Source organism: Dysidea avara, chromosome 15, assembly GCF_963678975.1.
Source record: "Dysidea avara chromosome 15, odDysAvar1.4, whole genome shotgun sequence".
NCBI classification, from domain to species: Eukaryota; Metazoa; Porifera; class Demospongiae; order Dictyoceratida; family Dysideidae; genus Dysidea; species Dysidea avara.
This window is the reverse complement of record NC_089286.1, coordinates 6,129,972-6,157,377: the sequence shown is the minus strand read 5'-3', so window position 1 is coordinate 6,157,377 and position 27,406 is coordinate 6,129,972. Positions and strand designations below refer to the sequence as shown.

At 37.0% G+C, this 27,406-nt stretch overlaps 2 protein-coding genes and 1 pseudogene across 2 annotated transcripts; 1 reads left to right on the top strand and 2 right to left on the bottom strand.

The window, feature by feature from the left end:
• The window catches only part of LOC136245726 (ran-specific GTPase-activating protein-like), a 69,769-nt pseudogene that overhangs the window by 33,078 nt on the left and 9,285 nt on the right, over positions 1–27,406 (top strand).
• LOC136245593 (uncharacterized) lies at positions 709–1,847 on the bottom strand. Its single transcript, XM_066037095.1, has 2 exons — positions 1,269–1,847; positions 709–1,062 (listed from the first exon to the last, which is right to left on the bottom strand). Exons 1-2 carry the CDS (start codon positions 1,829–1,831, stop codon positions 1,056–1,058), a joined length of 570 nt encoding a protein of 189 aa, XP_065893167.1. The 5' UTR covers positions 1,832–1,847; the 3' UTR covers positions 709–1,055.
• Positions 6,498–8,786, bottom strand: LOC136245779 (uncharacterized). Its single transcript, XM_066037252.1, has 3 exons — positions 7,388–8,786; positions 6,743–6,900; positions 6,498–6,691 (listed from the first exon to the last, which is right to left on the bottom strand). The coding sequence occupies exons 1-2, from the start codon at positions 8,429–8,431 to the stop codon at positions 6,868–6,870; spliced, it is 1,077 nt and encodes a 358-aa protein (XP_065893324.1). The 5' UTR covers positions 8,432–8,786; the 3' UTR covers positions 6,498–6,691; positions 6,743–6,867.

Below are 27,406 nucleotides of genomic sequence, written 5' to 3'. Positions count from 1 at the left end.
AAACGTTTTGTCCCTCAAAAAATTTCCGACTATACGGTACTGTTACCAGTCCCCATTTGCATACTGTATATTGAATGTTATGGATGCACAATACAGTGTGTAGAAAGGTAATGTATTGTTAAAATTTTCAGAGTTGTTGATCAAAAAGTTGCTTTTTGTGGCTGATCAGGCATTTGGGTTTTGTACTTGGTAATGTTAGATCAAGTGGTCATAATTTTTGTGTTGGTTAGACTTTCTGTGTTATTTCAAGAAGAGAAGCCATACATACAGTACTACCATTAGTTATATAGCTGTCCGCCTATATCGTCTATCCATCTACATTCCTTTTTTGTCAGGTTGCTTAAAATTGAGCAGATTATCTGGCAACTCCAAGTTTGTTATTACAAAATGAATGTTGACTCTAAACTTGGTGAAATTCTTTCTATAGACCGCAAGCATGACCACAAGTAAACTCAGCTTACCCATAGCTTATAAGCACTTTTTGTTGACAGTACGTTGGTATGTGCATTTTTTTCATTTAGTCAACCTTTTATACACTTTTTGATACTTTGATACACGTGTGTTTTATTATTTTACTGTAAAGTTTTTCATGACATCCTTTTCTCTCATTCTTCACCTACTTAGCTATCTCTTGTGTATCCTTTGCTACTACAAGGTATAGGTAGGATATAGAGCAGAAGTGTAGATACCACTTAGTTGAGTGCACTATACAGGCTCACTTGAAATATATGTGATGTAGGAAATTACTACCAAAATGGTTACCATATTCTATAGTTTGCTACAAGTGTACATGTACAGTTGTGATGTGAAGTGTTTACTGAATATAGAGTTCAAGTTGATCAATCAAGGTAGAACCACTGATAAATCCATGTTCTCTACATATCCTAGCTTCTATATCATCTGTAGTGGTCCCATTTAACTCTCGGTAAAACCATGGTTGGGTAGGGTTGTCACAACAGTTGCTAGTGATGCAACCAGATCCGTCCCACAATGGGTCATTAAAGTAGTAGGTAGAATGGCTATATGTATTATTAGTTCCTGATTCACAGTAATAGTTAGTTCCTACAAAGGGAGGAGAAGAGTATAGTGAACCAGGAGCACATGGACAATTAAATTGATCATAATTATTTAAATCATCTCCCGGACCATCATATAGTCCATTAGCAAATGTCCAGATGTGTTGACGTGGGTTACCATGAGTGATTGATAGTCCATCAACATAGTAACCATCTATTGTCTGTGAACGAGATAAAGTAAAAGCAACTGACCATCCTTTCTGGTATCCTCTTGCTCTACCACACACTCTCTGATAACTTGTACCATTAGTGGAGAAGGTTGTAGAGGAACAAGTGTTATAATCATCACTGACCACACGACAGAAGCTAACACCAGAGTGAGTGTCTTTACGCCATCCACTGGGACAATCACCTCCTGTGCTAATGTCCATGTTGGCAATTCTTCTCCATCCTCCTCCCACACCAGCACATGTGGGAAGAGTAGCAACTGTAATTTCTGTCATGTTACAAAATGTCCACTGGTTGATGTTAATACGATAGTATCCTGACTTGTCACCAGTTTCAGGATTATTGTTGTAGATGTCCTCACAAGATGATCCAGTATAAGACATCCCACAATATACTTTTCTAGGGCCATCTAATATCCAATAATATCCTGACTTGTCATGACTTTCAGGATTCATGTTATAGATGTCCTCACAAGACTCACCAGGGTAGAACGGTGATCTAAACTGATACTCACTACACTCCTCAGTAGCCATCACCAGTTCCTTAGTGAGGATCACTGTTATTATGAAGATCACTGACAAAAACATTTTCAACAAGCTAGCACACAACTGACTGCATGTAGAATGCAATGCAATATATAGTTTTATTTTTTAAGTGGTCGACAAACAGGAAGGTGTACACACCTACGTACATATGTGTGGGATCTCTGCATGGCTATGAATATTGCTCTACCTGGTAATTGCAATATTTAAAGGTAATTTGTTTACCACACATCAAAGGAAACAGTGAAGACAAGGTAGTTCCCCTGGTCAAGTAATGTAGAAGGATGAAAGAAATGAACAAGATAGTGAATCACTACAATATCAATACTTGTGACTAACTACTTAAACAATTCTACATATCTATTAGAAGTATGGTCAGATGGTTTGCTTGTGGCACCTTTGTTATACAGTACCGCTCAAATGTAATGTCATCTCACGCAAGTATTAGAAAATGAGCTAATTAAAGGGTGTGGCACCCATTTCACTTGTGAGCATTTATTCCAAGTGATATGGGATAAATGTTCGGAAGCAAAATGGGTACCACGCCCTTTGATTAGCTTGTTTTTTAATCACTTGCACTCTCACAAGATGACGTTACATTTGAGCGGTACCGTAACTATTGGAATTATTTGTTGATTACTAGACAAATCTGCCAGCAAGCTATACACAACTGGGTGATACCCTGATATTGTTGATAATGACATGTGATGTGTTTGTATACCATGTTGCTATGTGGTGTTTACCACCAGCAACGAGGTGTTTTCACTTAGCCTAAGTGAAAATCTTTGATTAAAGTATGCTAAGGTAATACCTAGAAGACACAGTCAAGACAAGTGTTAGATTTGTATTTTATAGCAAAACTTCACAATACATACTTATACAATAAAAATGTTAGCTACACACAAAGCGCTAAATGTCTTTAATACAGTGCGCCAGTCAAAAACTTCTCCTTGCAGAATCATATCAGCTGGAAGGCCATTCCATATATTGGCAGCTGTAGCCAGCCAACTGTGCTTAAATCTGTCTAGTGTTCTAAAGTTGCAGAACGTAAGTGTTCACCTGGGTCCCAGGAGTGAAGACGACGAGATCTGTGATGAGTTGGATTATCAAGTAACTGTGGAAATAAGCAGGTAAGTTTCCACGTCCCTCTCCATCTAATAAACGACAAACCAGTCCCATAATAGCAGCATGTCAACGCTGAAAGAGGGGCATTTCTGACAAATGCCAGTAAAAGGAGGTAATAATGAGTTTACAACTTGCGTGATTTTGTTTAGCAATTGAATTGTTCTACTAAGTGTTGACATCTCTTTTTATGCTCTCCACCTATGTCTCATCAGCCAGCCAGTATAGTTTCATAATGCAATCATTGCTGTATGATCTGTTCCAACAAGTAGTATGACATTGTTTAATAAGAATTTTGTTGTTAGCACTTTCTATCCTCTCTCCTTCTCATTGCTATTTGCTTGCAATTTCACATAGCTGCCTTAACAATGTGATAACATGAGACTACTTCTGGAGTAGAGGGAAGCTTTGGTTGGGGGAATATCTTTGAGTAAAGTATGCTAAGACGAAACAAGGCAATGCCTAGAAGACGCAGTCAAGACAAGTGTTAGATTTGAACTGTATTTCTCCCTACCCAATGAATGACAAATGGCAGTAAAAGGAGGTAGTAATGAGTTTACAACTTGTATAATTTTTTGTGTAGCAGTTTGAACTGTGGTTATTAAGACCTCCTTTTATGCTCCTCACCTGCCAGCGTGTATTTTTTCTTGTCATGTAATGCAATCATTGCTGTACAATCTGTTCGAACAGGTAGTATGACAATTATGTTTAATAAAAATATTGTTATTTTTCTATCCTCCCTCTCCCCCAATCTGCAATCTCACATAGCTGCCTTAACAGTGTGATTACATGAGACTACCTTATGGGGTAGAGGGAAGCTTTGGTGGAGGGAGAAAAAAGACATTGCTATTCTGCTGAATTGTCTCTATCTTGAGAATATGAACTTGAGTTTTAAAATTATTTTATAGATGGTATCAAACATACTGTGAGCTGAAAGTTTCAAAAAGACTACAAACTTTGCATGTTTACTACTGATGTGTTATTTAATGAACTACAAAGTGAAGTGAAATATCAAACCTGACACCTCTGTAATCCAGATTACCTTTATAATCTGACTTTGTTTGCTGTGCCATGACTTTCTACGTTGTACTACCTTATTAATCCCACAACATCTTCACTAATCTGACACAGGGCATCAAATTATAGAGGTACTGTATGATTGGTTTAGTAGTTAAAGATGGTGGCCAAGAAATGGCTGCAATGGTGTTAATGTCAGTCAGTTTAATGATGTGGTGATGCTTCATAACTTATTTCACAGTTGTTTCGGTATGGATATCATATCTTTTTGTGTTTGCCATCCTTAATGGTCGATTGTGGAGTTTTGTTTTAAAGGGCATAATAGGGATGTAGACTGACTTGAGTGAAAATTGTATCATTTTATTAGTACATCTACTCTTCAGTCTTTGTACATTTACAATGATATTCACTGAGCAATCACTGCCTTACAGGTCAACACTCAACAGCTCCAGCAAAGAGCTCTAAATTTTCTAGAATATCATTGTATTGTTGTTTAGGTGTGTAGGACTGTCATTTGAATCCAGCAAAATGTTTAAAGCATCTTCTAAAATGTTAGTGACTGTTCTATTAGAATATTTTGATTATATGTTCGCAAAACTTGTTAGGTTTTTGCATAAAATATTGCTCCTAGCTATTACAAATGTTTTGCACTATGATGGTTAACCGCTACCATAGATAATAGAGTAATAGGGATAGGAAACGCAAGCTATTTCCGGTTTTATTTTCGTTACGTGTGACGTAGGTCCATTGCGTAATTGTCCATAGTTACCTAGTTGTAGAATGATGAATAGTAGCATAGGAATGAGCGAGAAACGAATAAACTATGCGAGTGACGCTTCAGACAACTCCTTCCGGCCTACAATTGTTTATTTAATGCTTGTTGAATCATTGAATGGAATACTGCCTCAAACATTAGGCCGCATGGGCGAGCTATCGAAAGCCATAGCTGTGACTTCTAGGAGGAAGCAGCTAGTACATGAATGCTCCACAGAATTCTTAACATGGACTAAAAGTCATTCTCACGAAGCTTGCCTTTTTTCGAAGATGCTGGTCGATATGCTGAAGCGCTGTTTTTCGGCCAAACAGTCTAAAATAGGTAAGCCAGGGTGGAGGGAGAGTGTTTGGAGAAAGTTCCATGAGGTTAGAAGCTCTGTTGATTTGGAGACAGTGTGGAAAACGCTTCCCCAACCATTATATTACAGCATATCAAGGGATCCAATTTTCAAGCAAATGGTTTTAAGCAATTTAATTGAGAAGATCATTAGGCATGAATATCCTATCACAGCCACGGAGTCTGCCAGTTGTGAGGATAAAGCTATAGGTACTGTCTTGTCTGAAGATGAGGAGAACGTGATCAGATACATAGCTGGCTACATCCCTGTATCATTGAGAAAAATGCTAGAGAGGTCATCCCATCCACACAAGGAGGAATTTATTTTATGCTTATGGAGTATGTGTGAAGATGAAGATGAGACCAACGCAGACAATTTTTTAACATACACAAAATCCTGGATAGAAAGAGTTAATCGAGGTGGTCTTTTTCCAGTCAGTAATGGAGCGTATCTTCTTTTTAATCAGCTGGAGATTGAAACACAGAAAGTTTACAATCTAGCAAATTTAAAGACAGAATCCATCCCATTACGCAAAGGAGCTATTAAGAAACTCTTAGAATCAGAGGATGTATACTTTTATTGGTATCTGCTGTCAGAAGAACTTGAAGATATTCAAGAGGATTCAAGGTTGGAACTACTACAAATGATAGTTGACTTGTGGATAACAATTAGATGCTATTCATTTGCTAAATCAGTAATGGAACTACATAAACAATTGTATTCACTTAACACATCTAAAGCTAAGTCCCTACGTAAAAGCATCACTTAAGATTATAATATAATAAATGTACAGTGTATTATCATTATTATGGTATACATTCTGCATGATAAAATTCATAATACAGCTGCTGCTGTATGTATAACTACAGAACAGATCAACTATGTAAACTTTTTGATTTTCTTATATCGTGGTCTCTTTGGAAGTGGAAGCTCCAATTCACTTGCAACATACAATTCACCAGGTCGCTTCTTTGAGTTGGTTCCCCTACAATTGCCACGAACTGGAGCCAGAGCTATAGAGCTGGCAACCCGTATAGCTGATGTATTGCACTCAAACTGTTGGACGTTTGGGTTGTCATTTGTTGCCCCTCGCTGTCGCTGTTTCCCAAAGAACTGTTCAAGTAAATCTTGACAACACAACCTGTTGGACAACAAGCTATCCACTCCTGGAAGTTGCAAAAGATACTGTGCCATTTCACAAAATGACTTCACTGTAAACATTGTATAGAAAAGGCATAATAGACATGAATTATGTACTATATAGTTACCTGCTATTCTAATTCCCTCTGATGTTTCTCTACTTAGAGTCATCATCACTTTTTTACCTTCAGAGAACCCTGTTCTTGACTTTGCACTATCCTCCCATTTGTTTAAGTACCCAATAAAATCATTTTCAAGCCACTGCAAAAGATTCAAGGTAATTAATCCATTGTCATTGCCAACCATTTACTAACTTTGAATCTATCATCCTCTCAAACTTGGGCATTTTTTTGTATGGTCTTCTGTAGAACTTCAGGTTTGTGATAGATTCAGTGTAATTTGTAACATTTAATGCATCAAAAAACTTGTCCATAATTTCACAAAATTTTGCAGTCCCTTCAAACTCCTCACCCCCCACTTCCAGCAAAGCATCTGACACAGATTTACTCAGTACCTATAACAAAACGGCAAATCACCTCACAGTCACATGTAACATCACTACAACCTGTGCAGCTAAGTCCACTCTCATTTTAGAAAATGATGTTAGCTCAAGGTGTTCACATTTCAGTTTCGATAAACACACACCGATAGACTTTTTGTCTGTGTTATGGTCATTGTAGTACAAATATTTCAGATGGCTCCAGCTAATATCTTTCCTTCATTCTACAAAATAGAACACAATAATATCTTTTGCTATACCAATAGAAACAGGGGTGTACGGAGGGGGTTTCCAGGGGTTTCAAGAAACCCCTTTGGATTTTACACAGTACTTGAAATATTAAGAAATTGAAACTTCAGGTTTCCAGAATCTGGGATCTGTCATGGAACAGAACACATTTTTACAGTTAAATAATAGTTTCTCACATGATAGTAACACTTATAGCTTTGTTCTGAATTATGATTTTGGTGAAAAGATCGAGATACTCTAATAAAGCAGTCAGGTATTATAAACTACTCTAATATAACAGTCACTTAGCTGTGGTGGAAACCCCTTTTCAGAATTCCTGTGTACACCCCTGAATAGTTGCATAGCTGGAGCCATAACATAATGCCTGCACTCAAAATACCCTATAATAGAACAGTTATTTCCAATTTCAGATAAATGAGGTTACACATAGGATAACTAAGGAATATATATATAGTAGCATACCCATAACTTTCTCTTTGGATTAGACCAGCAGTTTCTAGCAGTCTTCATAAGATGAGGGACATCTATCATAAAATAAAGGTCACGATTTGTATCATTACTGTAGGGGTTTACAGTCTTATATACTAGTGAAGATTTGTAGTTGCCATGCATATGGATAAAGTGACGATTGCTAGATGCTCCATCACAGATGGTTGCAAGCACTTTGAATCCACAACTCTCCAGACGCTGAACAGCCTCCCACACAAGAGGATATAGAAGATCACCGGTGAGATTCTTGCATGGAAATTGAGCATAGGGAAAGTGTAGGTCTATAAAAATCCCTCTAACCATAAAAGTTAACATTGAGTTAGCAAGTGGTGGCATCTGACTAGCACAATCATCGCTGAGGGCACTCTCCAAGTTTAAAAGATGATCATTAATGTTACCTAATCTTATAAATCCTTTCAGTTCTCCTGTAGTTTTATCAAAAACCAAATGTTTAATATGCATCTCATCAAATATTAATACTACATGTTTTTGCCATTCTTCAATTTCATTTATTCTACCCTCTTTCATAAGCATCTCATCTACTTCATCCGAAAATCCTGATGATGGTTTGATTACATGAGTATAGTCTCGTAGGGTTCTTTGCGATGGCAACTTTAGCAACCCAGACTTACACATTGCTTCGTATGTTGATGGTGATCTTAGCTTAATGGAAAGGCACCACCTTATCACCATTGGGTGCCATCTCATCTGTTTTAAATTACTGCAAAGTAATGCATCTATTTGCTGCTTCCAGAATAGTTGACTGAATGAATTATTTGGCAGAGCTTTGTTGATATCTGTAGCATTTTCATTTATGATGGTGAGAAGGTCATTATGCACCTCTTCATCAACTTCAATGTATTGATCTGATATCTGCTGTGCTTTAGCTAGTTGCTCCTCTGCCACCTGCAGTCTAGCTTGACATTCCTTTAATTTTGTAAGAGTATAGGTCTTGCTGTTGGTACGACTACTGCTCACATTTTCTGCTAGTGCTGTCTGCTTATATCGGTGGTACATTGCTCTTAAGATTGGCCGATAATTCCTACATGTTTTGCACTGTCCATCTTCTGTATCAACAAATATGTCACATTCTACATGACGAATAGTGTTAGAGATAGTTCTATCTTGGAATGCAATTTCATGGCTATCAGTTGTTGCAGCTGTTTCACCTGATAAGCTTAAAAATTTTCCTTTTCTATGTTCTACTATTTCCTCAAATTTGTCATCACAGTTTCCAATACATACATGTGCTACTGATAGTTTCTTTATTACTTTTAAGACAACATCAACATTGCAGATATGAGATGGCAGAGAGGACAAAATGCTACAGCTTTTAACCTCTTTTTCATAATAGTGACATTTCCATGTCAAGTCATCAAATATTGTTATTGTAGTTTGCACAGCCTCACTGCTGTTAGAGTTATAGATGGTATGGCATAGCACAATGTTAGGTGTGCCTCTGATCTGTATCCAACCACTTGGTAGAGTTATACTGCTAAGGTCACTATTAATGGTGTTTAGACAAGGTTGTGGAATCTGCTCTGGTTGGCTGCTATCATGGCTTATCTGTAACTACATAGTGATTGTTTGCATGCATTATACACATGTATTAATTAACTCACCTTAGCTTGTCTCTTGTACGCTATTTGTTGCCGATGTTTTTTACTACATAGTTTTAGTTGTCTTCTTCCCATTACATTAGTTATACTGACAGCAGCATCAGCATGAACACTGGCTAGCATACACTGGCCACCACTGCAGCTATAACAACTAGCAAGTGGAATACATTCCTGCATAATTATATGTATGCATTCATCACAACTCATTTGATACATAGGGCCATAGCCAGACTGTTACCAGTGCATGTACAATATATACATGACATGACTTTAATGACAGGTCTCTTCCATGAATTAATTCTATTTGAGCTATCAGAGAGTGATTTATAGTGTCAGCAGATTAGCCATATATAGCTGTGAGAGAAGTGTCTGTTTTATTAGGGTATTTCTGTGTACCACTCACAGCGCTTCCCAATGCGGCATTAGTCTATTGATGCAAAGGCCTATATAGGCTCAGAGGATCCGGATTCTGGCTATGTCCCTGTTTATGCAACACCGTATAATATATATTGCCACATTGAAATGATGTCATTTAGAGTCTCACCAATATCGGGTGAATTTAGACGACTCACTCTTTTAGTAAAGTTCTCCTATGTTCGGTTCCACTTTGTGGGTGGTTTTCTAATAAAGGAAACAGACAGATTAGCTTGAACTGTACCTAAGCAGACGCTAAGTGGTTTAAACTTTCATAAACAATTAACTAGTTTAAGGCAAGCTACTCATGGTTCCCTCGGGTTAACAGTACGTTTCCTATTTGGCACAATGGTTAGGGTTAATCTACTTTAGAGTAAAAATAAACTGGTTTATACTGTCAATTTTCCACAATTTTCACCTTTCGACGGATTTTGGTAGCTATACTTGTTTCTGCGCACGCCAAACAAACTTATTACTAACAGTGCAACTAACCAGCTATCCATTAAGCACCTGTCTCCTCTGACGAAACTTGTAATTATTAACTGAGCTTTCGATAAACGGTTAGCAACGCCCCTTTTCACCCGTAACAAAGATGTTCGTGACGTAACCTACGTTCGCCCAATGAAATGTACGTGTTTTGTGACGTCACATTATTGCGTTTCCTATCCCTATTACTCTATTATCTATGCCGCTACATACTCACTGATTTCAACATGTTCCCATATATGGTGTACATTGTAAGTGTAGCAACAAATCACCTTTTCATATTAATTTAGAATTGCTACAAATTATCCATAACTTGAATTATTAGGTAATTGTGCTGTAATGTGGTCTTCCAACCTCCCAACTTGAAGGATGGAAGGTGTCTTATACTGAAGAAATGTTCTTCTCAAAATGGGTATTTTTTGTTAGCACGATCAAACTACAAATACATGGAAACCAAATTTCTTGTTTCCTATACCTACCTGCTATATTATATGTACCTGACTGTCTCATGACCACGACAGTTGTCCATACTGATATTGCCCATTTAAATTGCCTTTTATAACTACCTGTACAGACTTGTTATGAAATGTAGTGTGTAGAATTTAGCTACAGTCCTGAGCTAGCAGCTCCTAGTATCTTGACTGGGAGGGTATGATCTAAAACAAAACTTGCTTTATATAAGCAGTACTCAAGGTAAATATGTGACATTCTTGACAAATTCTGACAAATTACCATATAGAAGTTATCCGTTTATGTCATTTTAAGTTAGTAACAGTTACTAACCACCATGTTTTTGAAGCATAAATCAATGGGACCCATGCAAGAAATTAAAACTATTTGCAATTTTGCACAATTGAAGAAAGACTTGGGAGAATCGCTACACTGAGTGAGTGACTTACATTAATAGCCAATTGAAGAGCAGGAATAAAGGGGACTGGGTTAATTTAGCGGTACAAGCCAGCGAGCAGCTGGAGTTTAATGACCCTGCTGCGAAGCGATATTACTAAGCAATGAATAACATAACAAATGCACCACAGCTTTCTTATTTTCGCTAGCGTTCTTTGGTTTGTGACTCACTCTTACCTCACACATTCACAAAGACAACCTGTAATTTTATGGAAAATATTTAGTGTGACGTCAAACGGATAACCTTGATAGGGGGAAAGTTTTGAGTAAACGAACTAATTCATGGTTAAACTTTTGTGGTGGATAAAAATATGACATCACCCGCTCAAAATGCTTAGCCATTAAGGCACATTTGTACACATTCCTGATAGGTGGGCGTGGCTCATGACAATTATGATGTGTACATAAACCTGATCAATTAGAATGGGTGTGGCTCCACATAAATATACACACAACAATGTACATCATGCATGCCTTCAAACTGCTGTAACACACCTTACTGATAGGTGAGTGTGGCTTGACGTACAGTGATACACAATCCTGAAAAGTGGATGTGGCCCACTAAAGAAGTTGGGCCGCTGCAGGAGTCCACATTGTGATAGAGATTCTCATCACAGGTAGCTAGCAGTAGCATTCAGGAAACTTTCGAAGTTTTAGACAAAAACCGCAAAATCCATGAAGTTATTCCCATATATATGGTAGCTTACTGTCTGGCCATAATTGAATTTGGTAGGACATTGTGACCTATATGGCTTACCAACTTAGTAACCACTCTGTCTGGTGGTAGCTACCACTAGCAGATGTTGCACTGTTATTGCTGAATGAAGTGACAATGAATATAATACTGTTACCAGTGCCCAGTTGCATATATACTGTGTATTGATTGTTATGGACACACAATACACAATGCAGTGTGTAGAAAGGTAATGTACACTGTAGTGTTAAAAATTTCAAAGTTGTGTTTTGTAGTTGATCATTTGTAGCATTTGGGTTTCGTACTTGGTATTTATTGTTAAGACCTAATGTCTGTAATTCTTTTCTCTGTGTTATTTCAAGAAGAAAGAGAAGCCATACATGTACTACTTAAGTGTAAACATGAATTTCTGAAAAGTTCTCTGCTGGTTTAAGGGTTAAAAGGTTGACTAAATGAAAAAAATCCACATACCAATGTACTGTCAACAAAAAGTGCTTATAAAGCTATGGGAAGCCGAGTTTACTTGTGGTCATGCTTGCATCTATAGAAAGAATTTCACCAAGTTTAGAGTCAACATTCATTTTGTAATAATGAAGTTGCCAGATAATCTGCTCAATTTTTTAAACAATCTGACAAGAAAGAATGCAGATGGATAGACGATATAGACAGACAGCTTGACAGCCTTATACATAACCAATGGTTAGCCTACAAATAAATACATGTAGATTAAAAGTGTGTTCGCTGGGTTACTTGGAGAAGGTTAAATGAACACAGTGAGTGGTTTACTTGTTATGAAACGATGAACAATGAGTTGCATCTCCGTATTTCAAAATTCTTACACGTGTTTAATTTCAATTGTGGGTTTACTCATGTGAGTCGAGGTGATAGGAGCAACTACCATCGAGTTATTGACCAGGGTTTGCGTGTTTCCTTACCGAAAAGTTATTTTCACGGCTAGTTTTGGCTTCACCATTTGGCATTAGGGTAAAACCCTAGGTATCATTTTAACCTTGTTACATCACAAGTAGAATGATGTAAATTGTGTAGCCATAGGATGGAAACTTCGAAAGTTACAATGCTTTGAGAAAGACATGCACATTTATTTAATTTAAATCCAGTTTTCTGGATTATGCGGATTTAAAGGTTAATGCACATTTTTTCTCCGTTCAAAACCTTTTCAATACACATGTGTTTTGTTATTTTATTGTGAAATTTTTCATGACACCTTTTTCTCTCATTCTTCACCTATACCTTTTCAAAACATCAACATGTTTTGAAAGTTTCACCAAGAATTAAATAATGTCTTTTTTATTTACCTCTTGATTTCACTGTGTATCCTTTACTACTGAAAGGAAATAGGTAGGATATAGAGCAGGAGTGTAGATACCACTTAGTTGAGTGCACTACTTGAAATGTATGTGATGTAGGAACAGTTAATACCAAAATGGTTACCATATTCTAATAAATTGGTGTGTTCCAGTCTCAGTTTGCTACATGTGCACATGTACAATTGTGATGTGAAAGTGTTTACTGGATATAGAGTTCAAGTTGATCAATTAAGGTTGAACCAGTAGAAAATCTATGGTCTCTACATATCCTAGCTTCTATATCATCTGTGGTGGTCCCATTTAAATCCCGGTAAAACCATGGTTGGGTAGGGTTGTCACAACAGTTGCTAGTGATGCAACCAGATCCGTCCCACAATGGGTCATTGAAGTAATACTCATTAGAATTCCATGTATTAGCAGTTCCTGATTCACAGTAATAATCAGTTCCTACAAAGGGAGGAGAAGGATACTCAGAACCAGGAGCACATGGACAGTTATACCGATCATTACTATCTCCCAGACCATCATATAGTCCATTAGCAAATGTCCAGATATGTTGACGTGGATAACCATGAGTGATTGATAGTCCTTCAGTATAGAAGCCATCTATTGTCTGTCCAATGGAATAGCTATAAAAAGCAGTTGATGCACCTTTCTGGTATCCTCTTGCTCTACCACAAACTCTCTGATAACTTGTACCATCAGTGGAGAAGTTTGTAGAGGAGCAAGTGTGATCAAAATCATTGACTACACGACAGAAGCTAACACCAAAGTAAGTGTCTTTACGCCATCCACTGGGACAGTCACCTTTTGTGCTGATATCAATGTTGGCAATTCTTCTCCATCCTCCTCCCACACCAGCACATGTGGGGATAAAGATAGTTATGGCAGAAATCGCTGTCATATTACAAAATGTCCACTGGTCATCATTAATACGATAGTATCCTACTTGTCACCAGTTTCAGGATTATTGTTGTAGATGTCCTCACAAGATGATCCAGTATAAGTCATCCCACAGTACATCCTGCTGGGACCATTAGTGATCCAATAATATCCTGACCACTCATGAGATTCAGGATTCTTATTATAGATATCCTCACAAGACTCACCAGGGTAGAAAGGTGATTTAAACTGATACTCACTACACTGCTCAGTAGCCATCACCAGTTCCTTAGTGAGGATCACTGTTATTATGAAGATCACTGACAACATTTTCAACGAACTTGTGTGTAACTGACTGTACATGGTATGCAGTGTAATATATAGTTTTAGTCTAATGGGAAGATAAGTGTACACACATCAGATCAGTGTCTCTCTACATGACCATGAATGATGTTACTGTACCTAGTAACAGGTAATGAATTATTATAATGTGACCAGCTGACAGCTGTTTTCACACATTCCTTGAACTCCATTTTATTACTTCTCTGTAATCTTTAGTAACAAAGGGTTTAAGTTTCTGATGAATACTCAATAGTCTTGGAGTTATAGTACTAGACAGTTGGATTATACAGCAACAATACAGCATCACTATAGCTCATTATTATTGGACCTTCAATGTGCTGGCCATGGCAGCTTGTTACAATTGAGATTGGTTGCTTAAGGTACCAACGTATCTCGTGCACGCAAGTTACCATCCAGAGCTGTTAAGCCATTGTTTGATCAAGCTGCCAGAATTGCAATATCCTGCTCATACAGAATTTTCAATGCTCGCTCCTCAGAACTCTGGGAGCTGTCAGATCTGTTAAACTAATTAATTAACTAATAATTGATGTATGCATGTGTGTTTTGTTCCTTTTTTGTGTGTGTGCGTTTTAGTGATGTGCGATAATAAGTTTGCAACTATATCAATTAATCACAATAATTGCATCATGATACGATAGTTATCACGATAGTAAATCCAAATGATAAGATACATAATGTAGCACTAATTTTACTTATTTTCTATGAATACGGGTAAAGGAACATCCTTCATACCCGAATACATATATGTTCTGCCAAAATACAGCAAAGTTTAATCTCAGAAAACAATTAGAATACATAATTGAATAAACAAATGAATGCTGTAATTGTTCAAGTAATTCTGGCGAGGTAAGAAGGTATAATATTGGTGCTCACAAGCTATTATTATCACGGTAATGAACCACTGCGATACGATTATCACACTATTGGTATTATTGCACATCACTAGTGTGTTTGCCTTGTAGCTGCTTTAAAGCATCTTGGTACCCCTGTGTCTAGGCCCCTTTTTAATTTCGTGTACACTTGTCTTAAACTATAAGACGTATAAATCAATAATAAAATACAAGCACTTATTTAATCAATTATAACTCACGACTACAACAAGCTACAAAGATGGGGCTTGGGTCAATCTGTTCATCATGAAGTTACTGGCACATTGATCAAGGTATAGTGTTTTCCATGTACATCTCCATGTGGACAAAAGAGAAGGCCATTTCAACAATTAAATGACAATGGTAAACTTTATTTCTACCATATCGTAAATAAATGCCCATATATCTTACAAACCACACACTATATAAACGCAAATAAAATTTTCTTACTACCAATGAATAGGAGAATCTGGTGGTGTATAGATTTTATTGATTTGAGCTTTGTTTTAGTACACACTGAAGCAATTAAAGCTTGCATAAAATTTTTATGTAGCACCCGTATTTAACCTGGTTCTGCTCAGCAGGTCACATGTTAGTCTACACTTCACATCAAATAATACTGTAAAGACAAGGTATTTCCCCTGGTTAGGGCTGGTCTAGTAATATAGAAGGATGAAAGGAAAACAAAATACAACTGTAATATCAATAGTTGTAACTATCTTGTTAATACCCAGTAAAGGTTTACATGAAGTAGAGTGTCTTTAGTACCACACTGACAAGCATGATCAATTAGTGGCTTGTTGTTTGACATGGAGATAAATCCTAATTGGTGTCACTATTGAAATAGTGAACTCTGTAGATATGTGAAGAGTTTGCCATCTCTGTTAAGTATGGACTGGCCAAACCTAGTCTAAATGCAATCACTAACATAAGTGTTACTGCATAAATAGAGAGTATTTATCTGTATATTAGTCTTTCTGGCTATTTTTTTATTTTGATTTAGTGGAATTTTCTGCTGACTGACTGCCTGATGCCTTCAGACAAGTGTAACTCGATAACAGCTATGGCTACAGGTTTAATTTTTCACTGTTTGACATCGTGACTGGCATACTGCAGTATGCATGCTTCATGTGTGTCCTCCTTTGTGTCCCATTTATCTTAGTTGACAGTGCAAGATGTTGATTCATGGTAGCATTGCATGATAGCTTCCCTAGGAATTGTCTGAGTTTCCGTTGTGACTGCAGAGGTCCTTCTCTTAGTGTTTCTTTTCTGTTGTTCTTCATACATGATATGATTGGTAATTTTAATGGCACCTTATGTAATGAAATAGTATGATTGCTGTACAAGGTACGTTGGTGCCACTTCTGTCAAGGTTCTTCTGGTATCCTATTGTGTACTGTCATTGAAATGAAAATACATCTTGGTAATAAGGAGATGAAAATATTCATTGAAATACTAATTAAATATTTTGAAGTACTTAAATATTAGTGCTCTTGTACACAATTTTGGGGCTCGTGAGCTACCTTTCGTACCAGCCAGACACAATGCATGCCCGGCCCTGACTGTCAATTACTGGGCTACAGTCTCAACTTTGTTTTTCTTTATAAATACAATTTGTCTGAATTCAGCTCTAAGGTTTACTTGTTAAACGGTGCTTTTTTTTACTAACATGTTTATTGTTAGCTACAGAAAGATTTTCAAGCGTAGTGTTATAACTAAGATATTGCTCACTAATGTAAATTTTCCTTGAAGAGTGACCCTGCCTTCAGTGGTGTTTTATCCACATATTCCCTGAAGCTTCTAAGTAATAGTTAGACACTCACAATAGGTGTCTTCGAGGATTTAAAAACCTGAGGTGACGGCCGAGGTAATTATTGACGTCACCGATGGTTTTTAAATCATCGAAGTCGCCTATTGTGAGTGTCTAAGTGTTTTAGACAATGGCGTAGAAGCAGTGAGTTAGTATAGAGAGTTCTCATTGTAAACACCTAGGGTATTTCAGCAAGCAAAAGATGTGAGGTCGCGCAAGCTCGCGCGCAAGCCATGAAGTGCGAATAACTGAAGGTTTGTAAAGTCGATAAAAAGTATGTTTGAGGCATTATAGATACGTGTGAATGGCAGCAAATGGGAATAGCCAGTGCCAACATGGCTGTCTTGCATGGTCTACAGAGCGTGCTTTAATATGGCGAAGGCCACAAACTGTATTAATGGCTTGTACCACGATGGTCTATAAATCCGCTGAACTACGTACCTGAGTGTAATTTCTTTGTAATAATCTGCTCGCAATCGCAAGGCTAATTGCATTACTGTAGGCCACATTGTGGTTGTAAACAACTGTCAGGTGTCTTACCGTAAGACACCTGATACCAGGTTTCTTCGCAAATAAGAGACCTCCACACATCAAACGAAACGCTGCATGCCATTGTCTAATTATAAATTACCGTGTTTCCATAGTATTTCCTATTGAGTTTTGTGTACATTGATTCTTGAAATGTATTTTAAGATGTCTTGTGTTACACACTAGGTGACGTTTCATTTATAGGATGATGTTCCGGTGGAGAGTCCAGTGTTGACATTTGAGCTGGTGGTGAAGCTAGCTCCTGTGGAGGTGAAGACATTAGAAGAAAATGAGGAGGAAGTGTTTAAAATGTGAGCACTAGTTATAATGGAGACTGCTATACAATAATTGTAGTTCATTGATACTTGGGTACCATAAAACCTGGTTGTTAGGCACATCCATAATAGAGCTTCTCAAAAAAATTATAATTTTTATGCACATGTGCCTTTGTATAAACCACAAATTCAGAAGACTGATAACAAGAGTTTATAATGGTGTAGGGAGAGTGTTGAACTACGCTATACCTTGTGAAAAATGAGCCTGTAAAGTCCTATGGTATCATTCAAACGACTTGGTGATTTGTGTTGGTTGATAACTAATTATAAGTGCAGTGGGTACACCCATACATGTTGAGAGACTGAAGTAGTGTACTAGAGAAAAGTATGACACAATGCGTTGAGGAACTAGTACGAAGAGAAAAGACAAAGCCAACTAATCCGGAAAGCCATAGATATCAACATCGTGGGTGACCTCTTAATAGGAGGTTTCATCATGGTCGCCATTTTCAAAGCATGATAGCCATAGGGATTCAATGTGGACCACCTGACCAAACTAAGAAGGTGTTAGATCTGGGAAATCAACAGTGGTCAGATTTACAAGAGGACACAAAAGATATGCGGGCTACTTTACAGGTTTCATTGGGTATAGCGAAGTTCAATACTCTCCCTACACCATTATAAACTCTTGCTCATAGTGAAAAATCCACATCATACAGTACGATAGTAACTGTATAGTAGGGACCACAAAGGAGTAGGTGTGGGCCACGGAATTATATCGCCCAAAAAACAGCCTCAATTTTCCCTGATGACGATGAGGCAGTATTGGTTAGGTCATAGATAATAGAGTACTTAAAAGGGATAGGAAACGCAATAACGTGATGTCACAAACTACGTACATTTCTATTGGAATTCCGTTTGTTACGTCACGAACATACTCGTTACGCTTGCTGCGCTTGTATCAAAGAGAAACAAATTGTTGTAACGACAGGATTTTGCAACCAACAACTATGAAAACTTCACTACAATGAACTCAAGTAAGTAATCGAGGGGACTAGGATGGTACCAACCCTCAAGGAAGTTGTACGCAAAATTAAAGGAGATTGAAAGTGAAAAAAACGGCCCAAAAATTACTTTAAACCACTTTACTTTTTCGTAAATATATTCTATCCTTTCAACTGTAATAAACCTATTCCTTACCATTTAACAGAGGGAACCAGAGCAAATATCAGAGCAAAATAGGAACTGTTGCTTGAAGAAACGACTAAGTATCTTCCATTTTTTAACCAAAAGTTTAAACCACCTTGCAGTACAACACAACGGTAAAAGACTGTGTTGGTGACACGCCTAGCTTACCTCAAGATTCGAAAGTGGAACCGGCTATAAAAGAAGCGGTATGGACGAGGCATGAAGGTACTATGAGCGAAAGTATGACAGTGTGTAACAATCACAGTTAATGCGTTACGCTTTGTTACAAAATCTACGGTCTGAATTCTCTCGCCAAAATCTCTCACAAAGGCCTAAGTACTTGCTGTAGTCTGTTGGGATTACTATTTACGCTGCTTAGAACACTAATTCCTATGCTTGAACACAAAACTGTCTTGTCCTTTCAAGTCACGCGTAACGGAAATCAAACCGGAAATCGCTTGCGTTTCCTATCCCTTTTACTCTATTATCTATGATTAGGTAAACTGAACTAAACCCAAAAAAGGTTTTCAGATCAACCCGAAATGTTTTCAACAAGCTGCTACGGAATTTTAAAAATAATTTATTTAGTGGAATTTTCTACTGACTGAGTAAATAACTGACTGACTGATGCCTTCAGACAAGCGTAACTCAATAATGGCTAAGGCTACGGGCTTGAATTTTTCACTGTTCGACATTGCTTCGGTCCGACCGGTGCCTTTTGACATACCGCACTACATACAATGCATTCTTCATGGACTTAACAGTGTCCTCCTTTGTGTCCCATTCATCTTTGCTGACAGCGAAAAGTGTTGATCTGGTGGTAGCACGTGATGGCTTCCCTTCGTAACGGAAATCGTCTGTATTTTTCGTAGTGGCTATTTTGATTGTAGAGGTACTTTTCGAACAGTTCTTGATTCGTACTGCTGTGTAACGGGTTGAACATAGCAGGCAACGAAGCGTAATCATTGAATACTTCACTTTTCAGACTATAATTAATATTGGGGCGCGCGGCACCATTTCTTTCGGTGTGTGTGGATTGCAGAGGTGTTATTCTTGATCCGAAATGCTACGTTGAACATAGCTGACAACGAAGTGTAATAGATACTTCACTTTTCAGACGATAATTAATATAGCTGGGGCACACGGCGCCATTCAGATGCGGTATGCGTGGGTTCATGCGGCAGTCATAATAATTATTTACTAAAAAGGTTTACAAACAAGTACACAGAAAATTTTGGAATTTTCAACTAGAGTAGGGACCATAGCACATCGATAAAAAGTACTGAAACAAGTTGGAGTAGTGCACAATATTAATTCACAGTAAAACAATAAGAAGTGTTATATATATAGGACGGGATATAACACTTCTTATTGTTTTACTGTGATTTAATATCATGCACTACTCCAGTTGTTTCAGTACTTTTTATTGATGTGCTATGGTCCCTACTCTAGTTGAAAATTCCAAATTTTTCTCTGTACTTGTTATTGTTGGCCATGTACCATTTGAAAATTTCAAGCATCACAGAGTTAACAAACTTCTACCACTTCTTCTCTTGTATAACTGCACCTTGTGTTAGAGCTTGTGTTAGAGCTTGTGTTAGAGCTTGTGTTAGAGCTTGTGTTAGAGCTTGTGTTAGAGCTTGTGTTAGAGCTTGTGTTAGAGCTTGTGTTTATCTGCATGAGCTTATCAACTACGATTAAGTACAAGAAATGAGTATGCACTTGATATACTTGTGCTTAGCAACCATTTTCTATGATGTTATGTAATTATCTTAAGTACTAGCCTTCTATTCTCTTCATCAAACTACCCAACCTTGAACATCACAGGGTTTGGGATAACAGCTGCCCTGTGAACAGTTCAATTGTGAACAGTTCAATTTAGTGCCTCAAGTTGTGGTTATGCAATAGCTAACATGAACGTAAAGTTGTGAGCCCCTAAACTAAGGCCACCATTTTGTAAGAGACAAAATTTAATTCTCCAATTGTGTCTGTCTTTCAACATCACTTTGTGTTAGTGTTACAACTTTCCTTTGGTTACCACAGGAGAGCTAAGTTGTTCAGGTTTGATACTAAGGAAGATCCTCCAGAGTGGAAGGAGTGTGGAGTGGGAGATGTGAGGATTCTGAAACACAAGAAGACTGGTACATACCGGATTGTCATGAGGAGAGAAAAGACACACAAACTTTGTGCGAATCATTGATGTGAGTTGTAATGTTTACCGTGAACCATTCTGATTACCTGTTGCTATAGTAACTGCTGATTTGAATTTGTTACCAAGTGCTGGTAGTGATTGTGCATGGGTGTGGACAACTCAGGCTGACTTAGCTGATGAAGAAGCCAAACCAGAACAATTAGCAATAACATTTGCTAATGCTGAGAGTAAGTGACTTTGCAGTTCTGCTATTTGCCAAAATTCTGTATCTAAATAAGTGCCAGGATTAATTGTGTCAGGTTTCCAGGACATTAATAGTCCCAGGCTGTTGTTTGCCTAACTATTTCACATGATAATTACACAACATATAATCCAATCCCATGTTAAATAAATAATTGAGCATGTTTTTGTTGAAGAGCTAAAGAAATCGAAGCTTTGAAAAAGTAAATTCTAAAGTCTTTGAAAATAAATTTATGCAAGTAGCTTTTATGTGGTGTTGACATGTGATGGATAACAGTGTCATTACTGTGTTAAACAGTTGACCCAGAACGGGTCATTGTGGGGAAATGATGTCGCTAGTCAGCTACAGTTACCAGTGACTGATTAAATTCGATTTCACTTGAGACTCTGCCGCGCACAAGGAGTGAGGATTATTTCATTAGTAAGTTAGTTTTGCAAGTGTGCATGTATCGTCATAATTTGTGATACAACCAACAAATTTTTGTTTATTTCGGACTTCGAAATAACGCACTCTTCAAAATCAAGATTCAGATTTTACCACTTATGCAAAATTTTCTACTTAAAAAAAAAAGATGCTACATGGTATAGCAGTAGCAGATCTAGTGGGAGGGGGGCACAGGGAGCACTTCTCTTCTTCCAAACCCCCTTCCATAAAAAAATACAGGCAAAAAATTGAGATACTCTAATGAAGCAGTCAGACAAATACTCTAGTAGAACGGTCACCATATACAGCACTTAAGATTCTTACACAGTTGCTGAGTACATGAAAACTGGCATCTACTCCATTCCATGAGCACTTTTAGTCACTAATAGCCAGCTAGGAATTTTGCAGATTGGTCCTTTGTAGCTATTTTACTGTTGTATACATACTAATTTTCAAGGGACGTAATTTTTGTGGTTGCTTAGCTGTCCACAAATTTTTCATCCTTTAAAATTGACAATTATCAGGGTTAGCTCTGTTTTCAAATAAGTAACCTCAAGTAATTCTTGAAAATAAAACCGTGAAAATTGTCAATCTATGAAAATTACGTACTTTGAAAATTTGTACGTATAATACGTATTATGGTGTATGACAATTGTCTGATAACTAGTGTGACCATCACTGATCCCTACAAGTCTTGATCAGTGCAGACCACTTAGAAAGAAAGTGTATTTATATATTTGCATATTTGTGTACTAGTATATTAAAAACTATTAATTTAAAAATGAAGTAGGGATACAAGTGATGAAAGTAGTGAAACCAGAGACGAATGATGGTATTATAGCATAGCTGGGTGGGAGAAACCCTACATTATCATGTTATAATAATGATTTTGTTCAATGCCAAAGCTATGCTGTAATATCTAATTTTTATCATTTGGATCCCTACTTAATTTTTAAATTAATAGTTTTTTGATATACTAGTTTGTTTAGCTTTTGTTATATCATACAGCTCTACACAGGTGACTGTTTTATTAGAGTGACTGCTGTATTAGAGTATCTTGAGTTGGCCTTCACCTACCATGCAGGGTGTGTCCAGGGTGTGGTCAATACGATCAAGTAAATAGATTATTAAGAAGTATGGTCCTCATGCTCATTCAACCAAGATCGTAAATATACGTTGTCTCAAACCTATTGCGGAACAAGTATCTACCAAGTGTAAATGCTTTAAATACTTTTATGGCATGTAAATATGCTCAAGGATGGTGTTGATATGGAAAATTAATGCATTGTTGATATGGTTTCATTGTATCAAGAAGAATAAGACGACTAGCCTGGTTGAAGATAGAAGGAAAGACAAGGTGCAGAGGCACACACTCGTTGGAATCCCTAAAGGCACATTCCACTGATGAGTTTATTATTTTTCAGTCATGCACTACTTTGTGTGGCCTCCAGCCTTGTGACTGGTCAGGTTGGCAAGCAGACGAAAAATTTTGTTTCGAATATTTCATTATAATTCTAAACCTGGCCGGCATGTAAGGCAGCATGCTTCACTTTTTGGAAGATCCGATTCCCTGCTTAAACAGTCCTACTGTGCTGTTTGATAAAACTGCTCTACATTAAAACTTTCAGTCCCTTTGCCAAACCACCTCTGTATAGTGCTACAACATTATGGAGATCAGGTACAGGTTCAAATATGGGCTATACCTACATTACAAAATAACAATTAGTTTACTATCTGGTATTTGGTAAAGTCAGTCAGTAGTTTTGAAGATGAAATACACATAAAACACTTTACAGATCTGTGCTAAATCAAATTTTCCGTGACATCTCTAGACTTGTATCACATGTAGCTATGTACAATGTTAAACATAATCTAGGCTTGCTTATAAAATTAATGTGTTGTGGTTAAATCTGGATGACTGGTCACTCACTGCAGGCTAATAATGTGTTTGGGAGAGTATAGCAATTCAGTGAGATTTAAAGATCTAATTATCTTCCCAAGATAAAAGCATATTACCCATACCATTATCTAATTTTTTTTCAATGTGTTATTGGATGGTGATACATCCTTCGTACTCACAGCTATAGTACCATAGAGTCTGGTTGTTAGTCACATATGCCTAATAAAAGTTCACGAAAAAAATATTGTGATTAACATGTAGTTGTTAAGCACGTGTACCTAATAAATAAGCCCTGTTGTGGTTCACTCTCTTGGGGTGGTGTGAATCGCAGTCATTACATGAACCATATTTTTAAATTAAGTTTTTGTGCACTGAATCCTATACTACAGAAGACTGCTTCACTTAGTAAGTATAGTAAAGGCGTGTATTTTGGCTTTGTACTTTGTGAAATTTCATGCTATACACTATTAGCAAACCTCTAGTGTTCCTTCTCTTGTCTCATGCTGGAGCTTCGTGTTCATCCACATGCGCTTATCAACCGTGATTAATATGAGAAACAGGTGTACACTTAATAAGTAATATGTGCTTAATATATATGTGTGCTGAACAACCAGACTCCATGGTAATTGTGTTAGTCTATGATTTGTACCTGACCTATCAAACATCTGAAGTAATGAAGACTCAGAGACCAGGTTGAAATGTTGGAAAGTACCTAAACTCAAGGATTTTGTATGAGGGTAGTAACTGGCTACAATAAATGACTAAGTGTGTGTTACATAATAAAACATCATTTAATCATATTCACATACTGACTTTATTATTCATAGATGCAGGGAAATTTAAAGAAACATTTGAGAAATTTCAGTCAGAATCAAAAGGAAGCAAAACTGATGATAGTTTAGCTGATGAAGTGACAAAGATGACCATCAAAGATGATGACACAACAACAAGTACACAGGATAACAAGATGACTGATAACAACAAACCGAAGGAAGCAGCAGTGACAGCTACCTCATCCTCCAGTGATGACACTACTACACCTTCAGATGGTGACAAGTGTTGCAGAATAATCTACAACATTAGCTTTAGGATATCGTGCACAATATTAGGATCATTTGTGTATTGTTTTGTATACTAGTGACATCACACAATTCATCATACACCTTAACTGTTACCACATGTATTGTACACCATGAGTGTGTACACTATTTCTCTAGTGACTATTGTGTAGTTGTAGATGGTAGAATAACTGACTAGCTGGTATGTATTCATTGGGGATAGGGGAAGAGTATACTACTGGTGACTTGTATGTTAACTACATCACTTTTGGTATACTATTCCACACAGCACCTACTAAACAAACTGAAATAAATCAACTTGAAGGTGGAACAACTAACAAATTTAAGAAAGATAGCAAGCATGACTACAAATTATATGAGCAGTTATTACCTGGAAGTGCCATGATAAAGAGTAGCTTGGTAATGACTACATATATATGCTGCAGTGTGGAGTGATGAGTTTGATGGTCAGTTTGGTGTCATAGATCAGGTACTGTGTTGTCTTTTAAATTTTTTTTATTAAGACTTTACAGCACTGTCTGATATATATACCTGATGGACCTGTAAGGTGTGAATTTGTTATTTGTTCAGGAGGTTCTCCAGCTTGTTAAGGGTAAGTGACTACAATGATTTGTACCATTATCCTGAGCAACAAGTACATAGTACAAGCTTTATGTGTCAACAAGTTATAAGGTTTGTACTGTTCTGTAAAATGTGACTTGGTGTATACCTTATTACATCATAGGTGAAGTGGTGTAGCAACAGAAATGGTGAATAGACTGGTCCGTTTGCTGCAATAGAGAGGTACTCCTCATTCCAGGTAATAATGTATGGAGCATACACAATGTCTAATTGTGCCTTGGTTTATTTCACTGTATAATAATAATATTATACTATAGTAGGGCTTTGGTTAACATTAATGCTACAGTCAGTACGTGAATATTTGAGGTAAAGTGGAGAGTGTCTAGATCTTAAACTTGGTATCAATTTATTTACTCTGTCTGATTATTGTGTGTGACAATAGTATTGAATTGAAAATAAATGATGTCATTGGTACATTCCTACAAATCAACACCTCTGTACCTGAAGATGAAAGGAAATAGACATAATGACAGACGATAGTTCAACAAGTCCATAAATGATGCACATCGAGCCCTACATATATCATACAAGTTAATACTGCTGTAATGAAGTAAAGTTACTATATTTGGGTGTGATCATATGATGAGGTAGTATTACCAAGGTTTCACTGTAGTCATTGCATATGCTATTCTTTTGATCTGCACTTGCATTTTTTGAGTTACAGCTGTTAGCATCATGATATCAAGCATTACAGAGCAGCTTGCAAGAGGGAGGGGAAAACCCACATTAAGATGTAGTTGTGGTCAGAGACTTTCAAAAGTTCTCTGGCTAGTCATGTTACTCAGTATTAAAGTGAGATTCTAACATCGTTGCCATAATCCACTGTATGTTTAAAATTATTTTGTATGCAAATTTGTACAGGTTTTTACTTAAGTGATTTACTGGCCAGTTTGAGGTTCAAAATTTCCATGTGCGACTTACTGCAGCTATTACACATCAAAAGTTTGCAGAAACCTACTACCACCTCAATTGCTGCTAAAATACTTTTTGTAGTTATCTAATTGAGAAGGCTATAGGGAGGATATCCATTCTGAATCTGCCTCACTGATGCTAGTGTACCAGTAATTTCTCTGTACATGAAGTACAATGCATGCATATTACAGGTACTATACAAACAATGTCCCAACACAACACAGATGTAACCCAAGAATGAAACTCAAGTATTGGATATCACCCATCACAACAGATTAACATCAATTGTACAGTAGACAACACCTGTATTATATAGCAGTTCAAGCAGTTCTATTATGTGTTAAAAATTTTGCCAGATATGTATATATTGCTATCTTAGTGCTGTAGTGCTATCCATGGCAGTTGTTACAGCCAAGTTATCATTATACTTATTGTATGGTAGTTAGTAGCTACACTGATAATAAGGTCCATAAAAACTTTTTGGAAGTGTGTAGGGTCACTTGGTATGCATATAATTTTGGGTTTGATTTTCTTTTGAGCTGTCGTGTAGGGAAAGCGAGGCTGTTTTTGAGGTGATACCTATAGGCAAATCATCATGGTCCCTACTATACAGTACTACTATACTGTATGATTGGCTTAGTAGTTAAAGGTGATGGCCAAGAAATGGTTGCAATGATGTTAATGTCAATCAGTTTAATGACGTGGCGATGCTTCATAACTTATTTCACTTGGCTATCACATCCTTTTTCACAGCTTGGCAGTTTTGATATGAATATCACATCCTTTTGTATTTGCCATCACTTATGGTCAACTTTGGAGCTTTGTTTCAAAAGTGATGTAGGTGTAAATTGTATCATTTAATAGAACAACCACTCTAATAAAGTGTTCAGTCTCTGTACATCTACTATAGAAAGTTTACTGGAGCTGTTGAGTGTTTACCTGTAAGGCAGTAGTTGTTCAGTGGTTAGAAATGGGTTGTTTAGGTGTGTAGGCCTGTCATGTGAATTAAGCAAAATGTTTCTTGCATCTCTTAAAATGTTAGTGACTGTTCTATTAGAGTATTTTGATTACACATTCGCAAAACATACATAAAAAATATTTTGCACTATGATGGGAACATCTGCTTATACTTACTAATGTTCCCATAAATGGTGTACCTTGTACAGTAAGTGTAGCAATAAAAAAAATAGAATTGCTATAAATTATCCATAGCTTGACCCAATTTGGAATTAGTAGACAATTGTGGTTTTACAACCTCCAAACTTGAAGAATAAAGATGTTGAATACTCTTCTCAATGCGTA

Excerpts from the sequence above, each read along its gene's own strand:
- LOC136245593 (XM_066037095.1), bottom strand. The coding sequence starts at position 1,831 with ATGTTTTTGTCAGTGATCTTCATAATAACAGTGATCCTCACTAAGGAA.
- LOC136245779 (XM_066037252.1), bottom strand. The coding sequence starts at position 8,431 with ATGTACCACCGATATAAGCAGACAGCACTAGCAGAAAATGTGAGCAGT. Across the intron at positions 6,901-7,387 it reads ATCCAAAGAGAAAGTTATGG|AATGAAGGAAAGATATTAGC; the intron begins GTATGCTACTAT and ends TCTATTTTGTAG.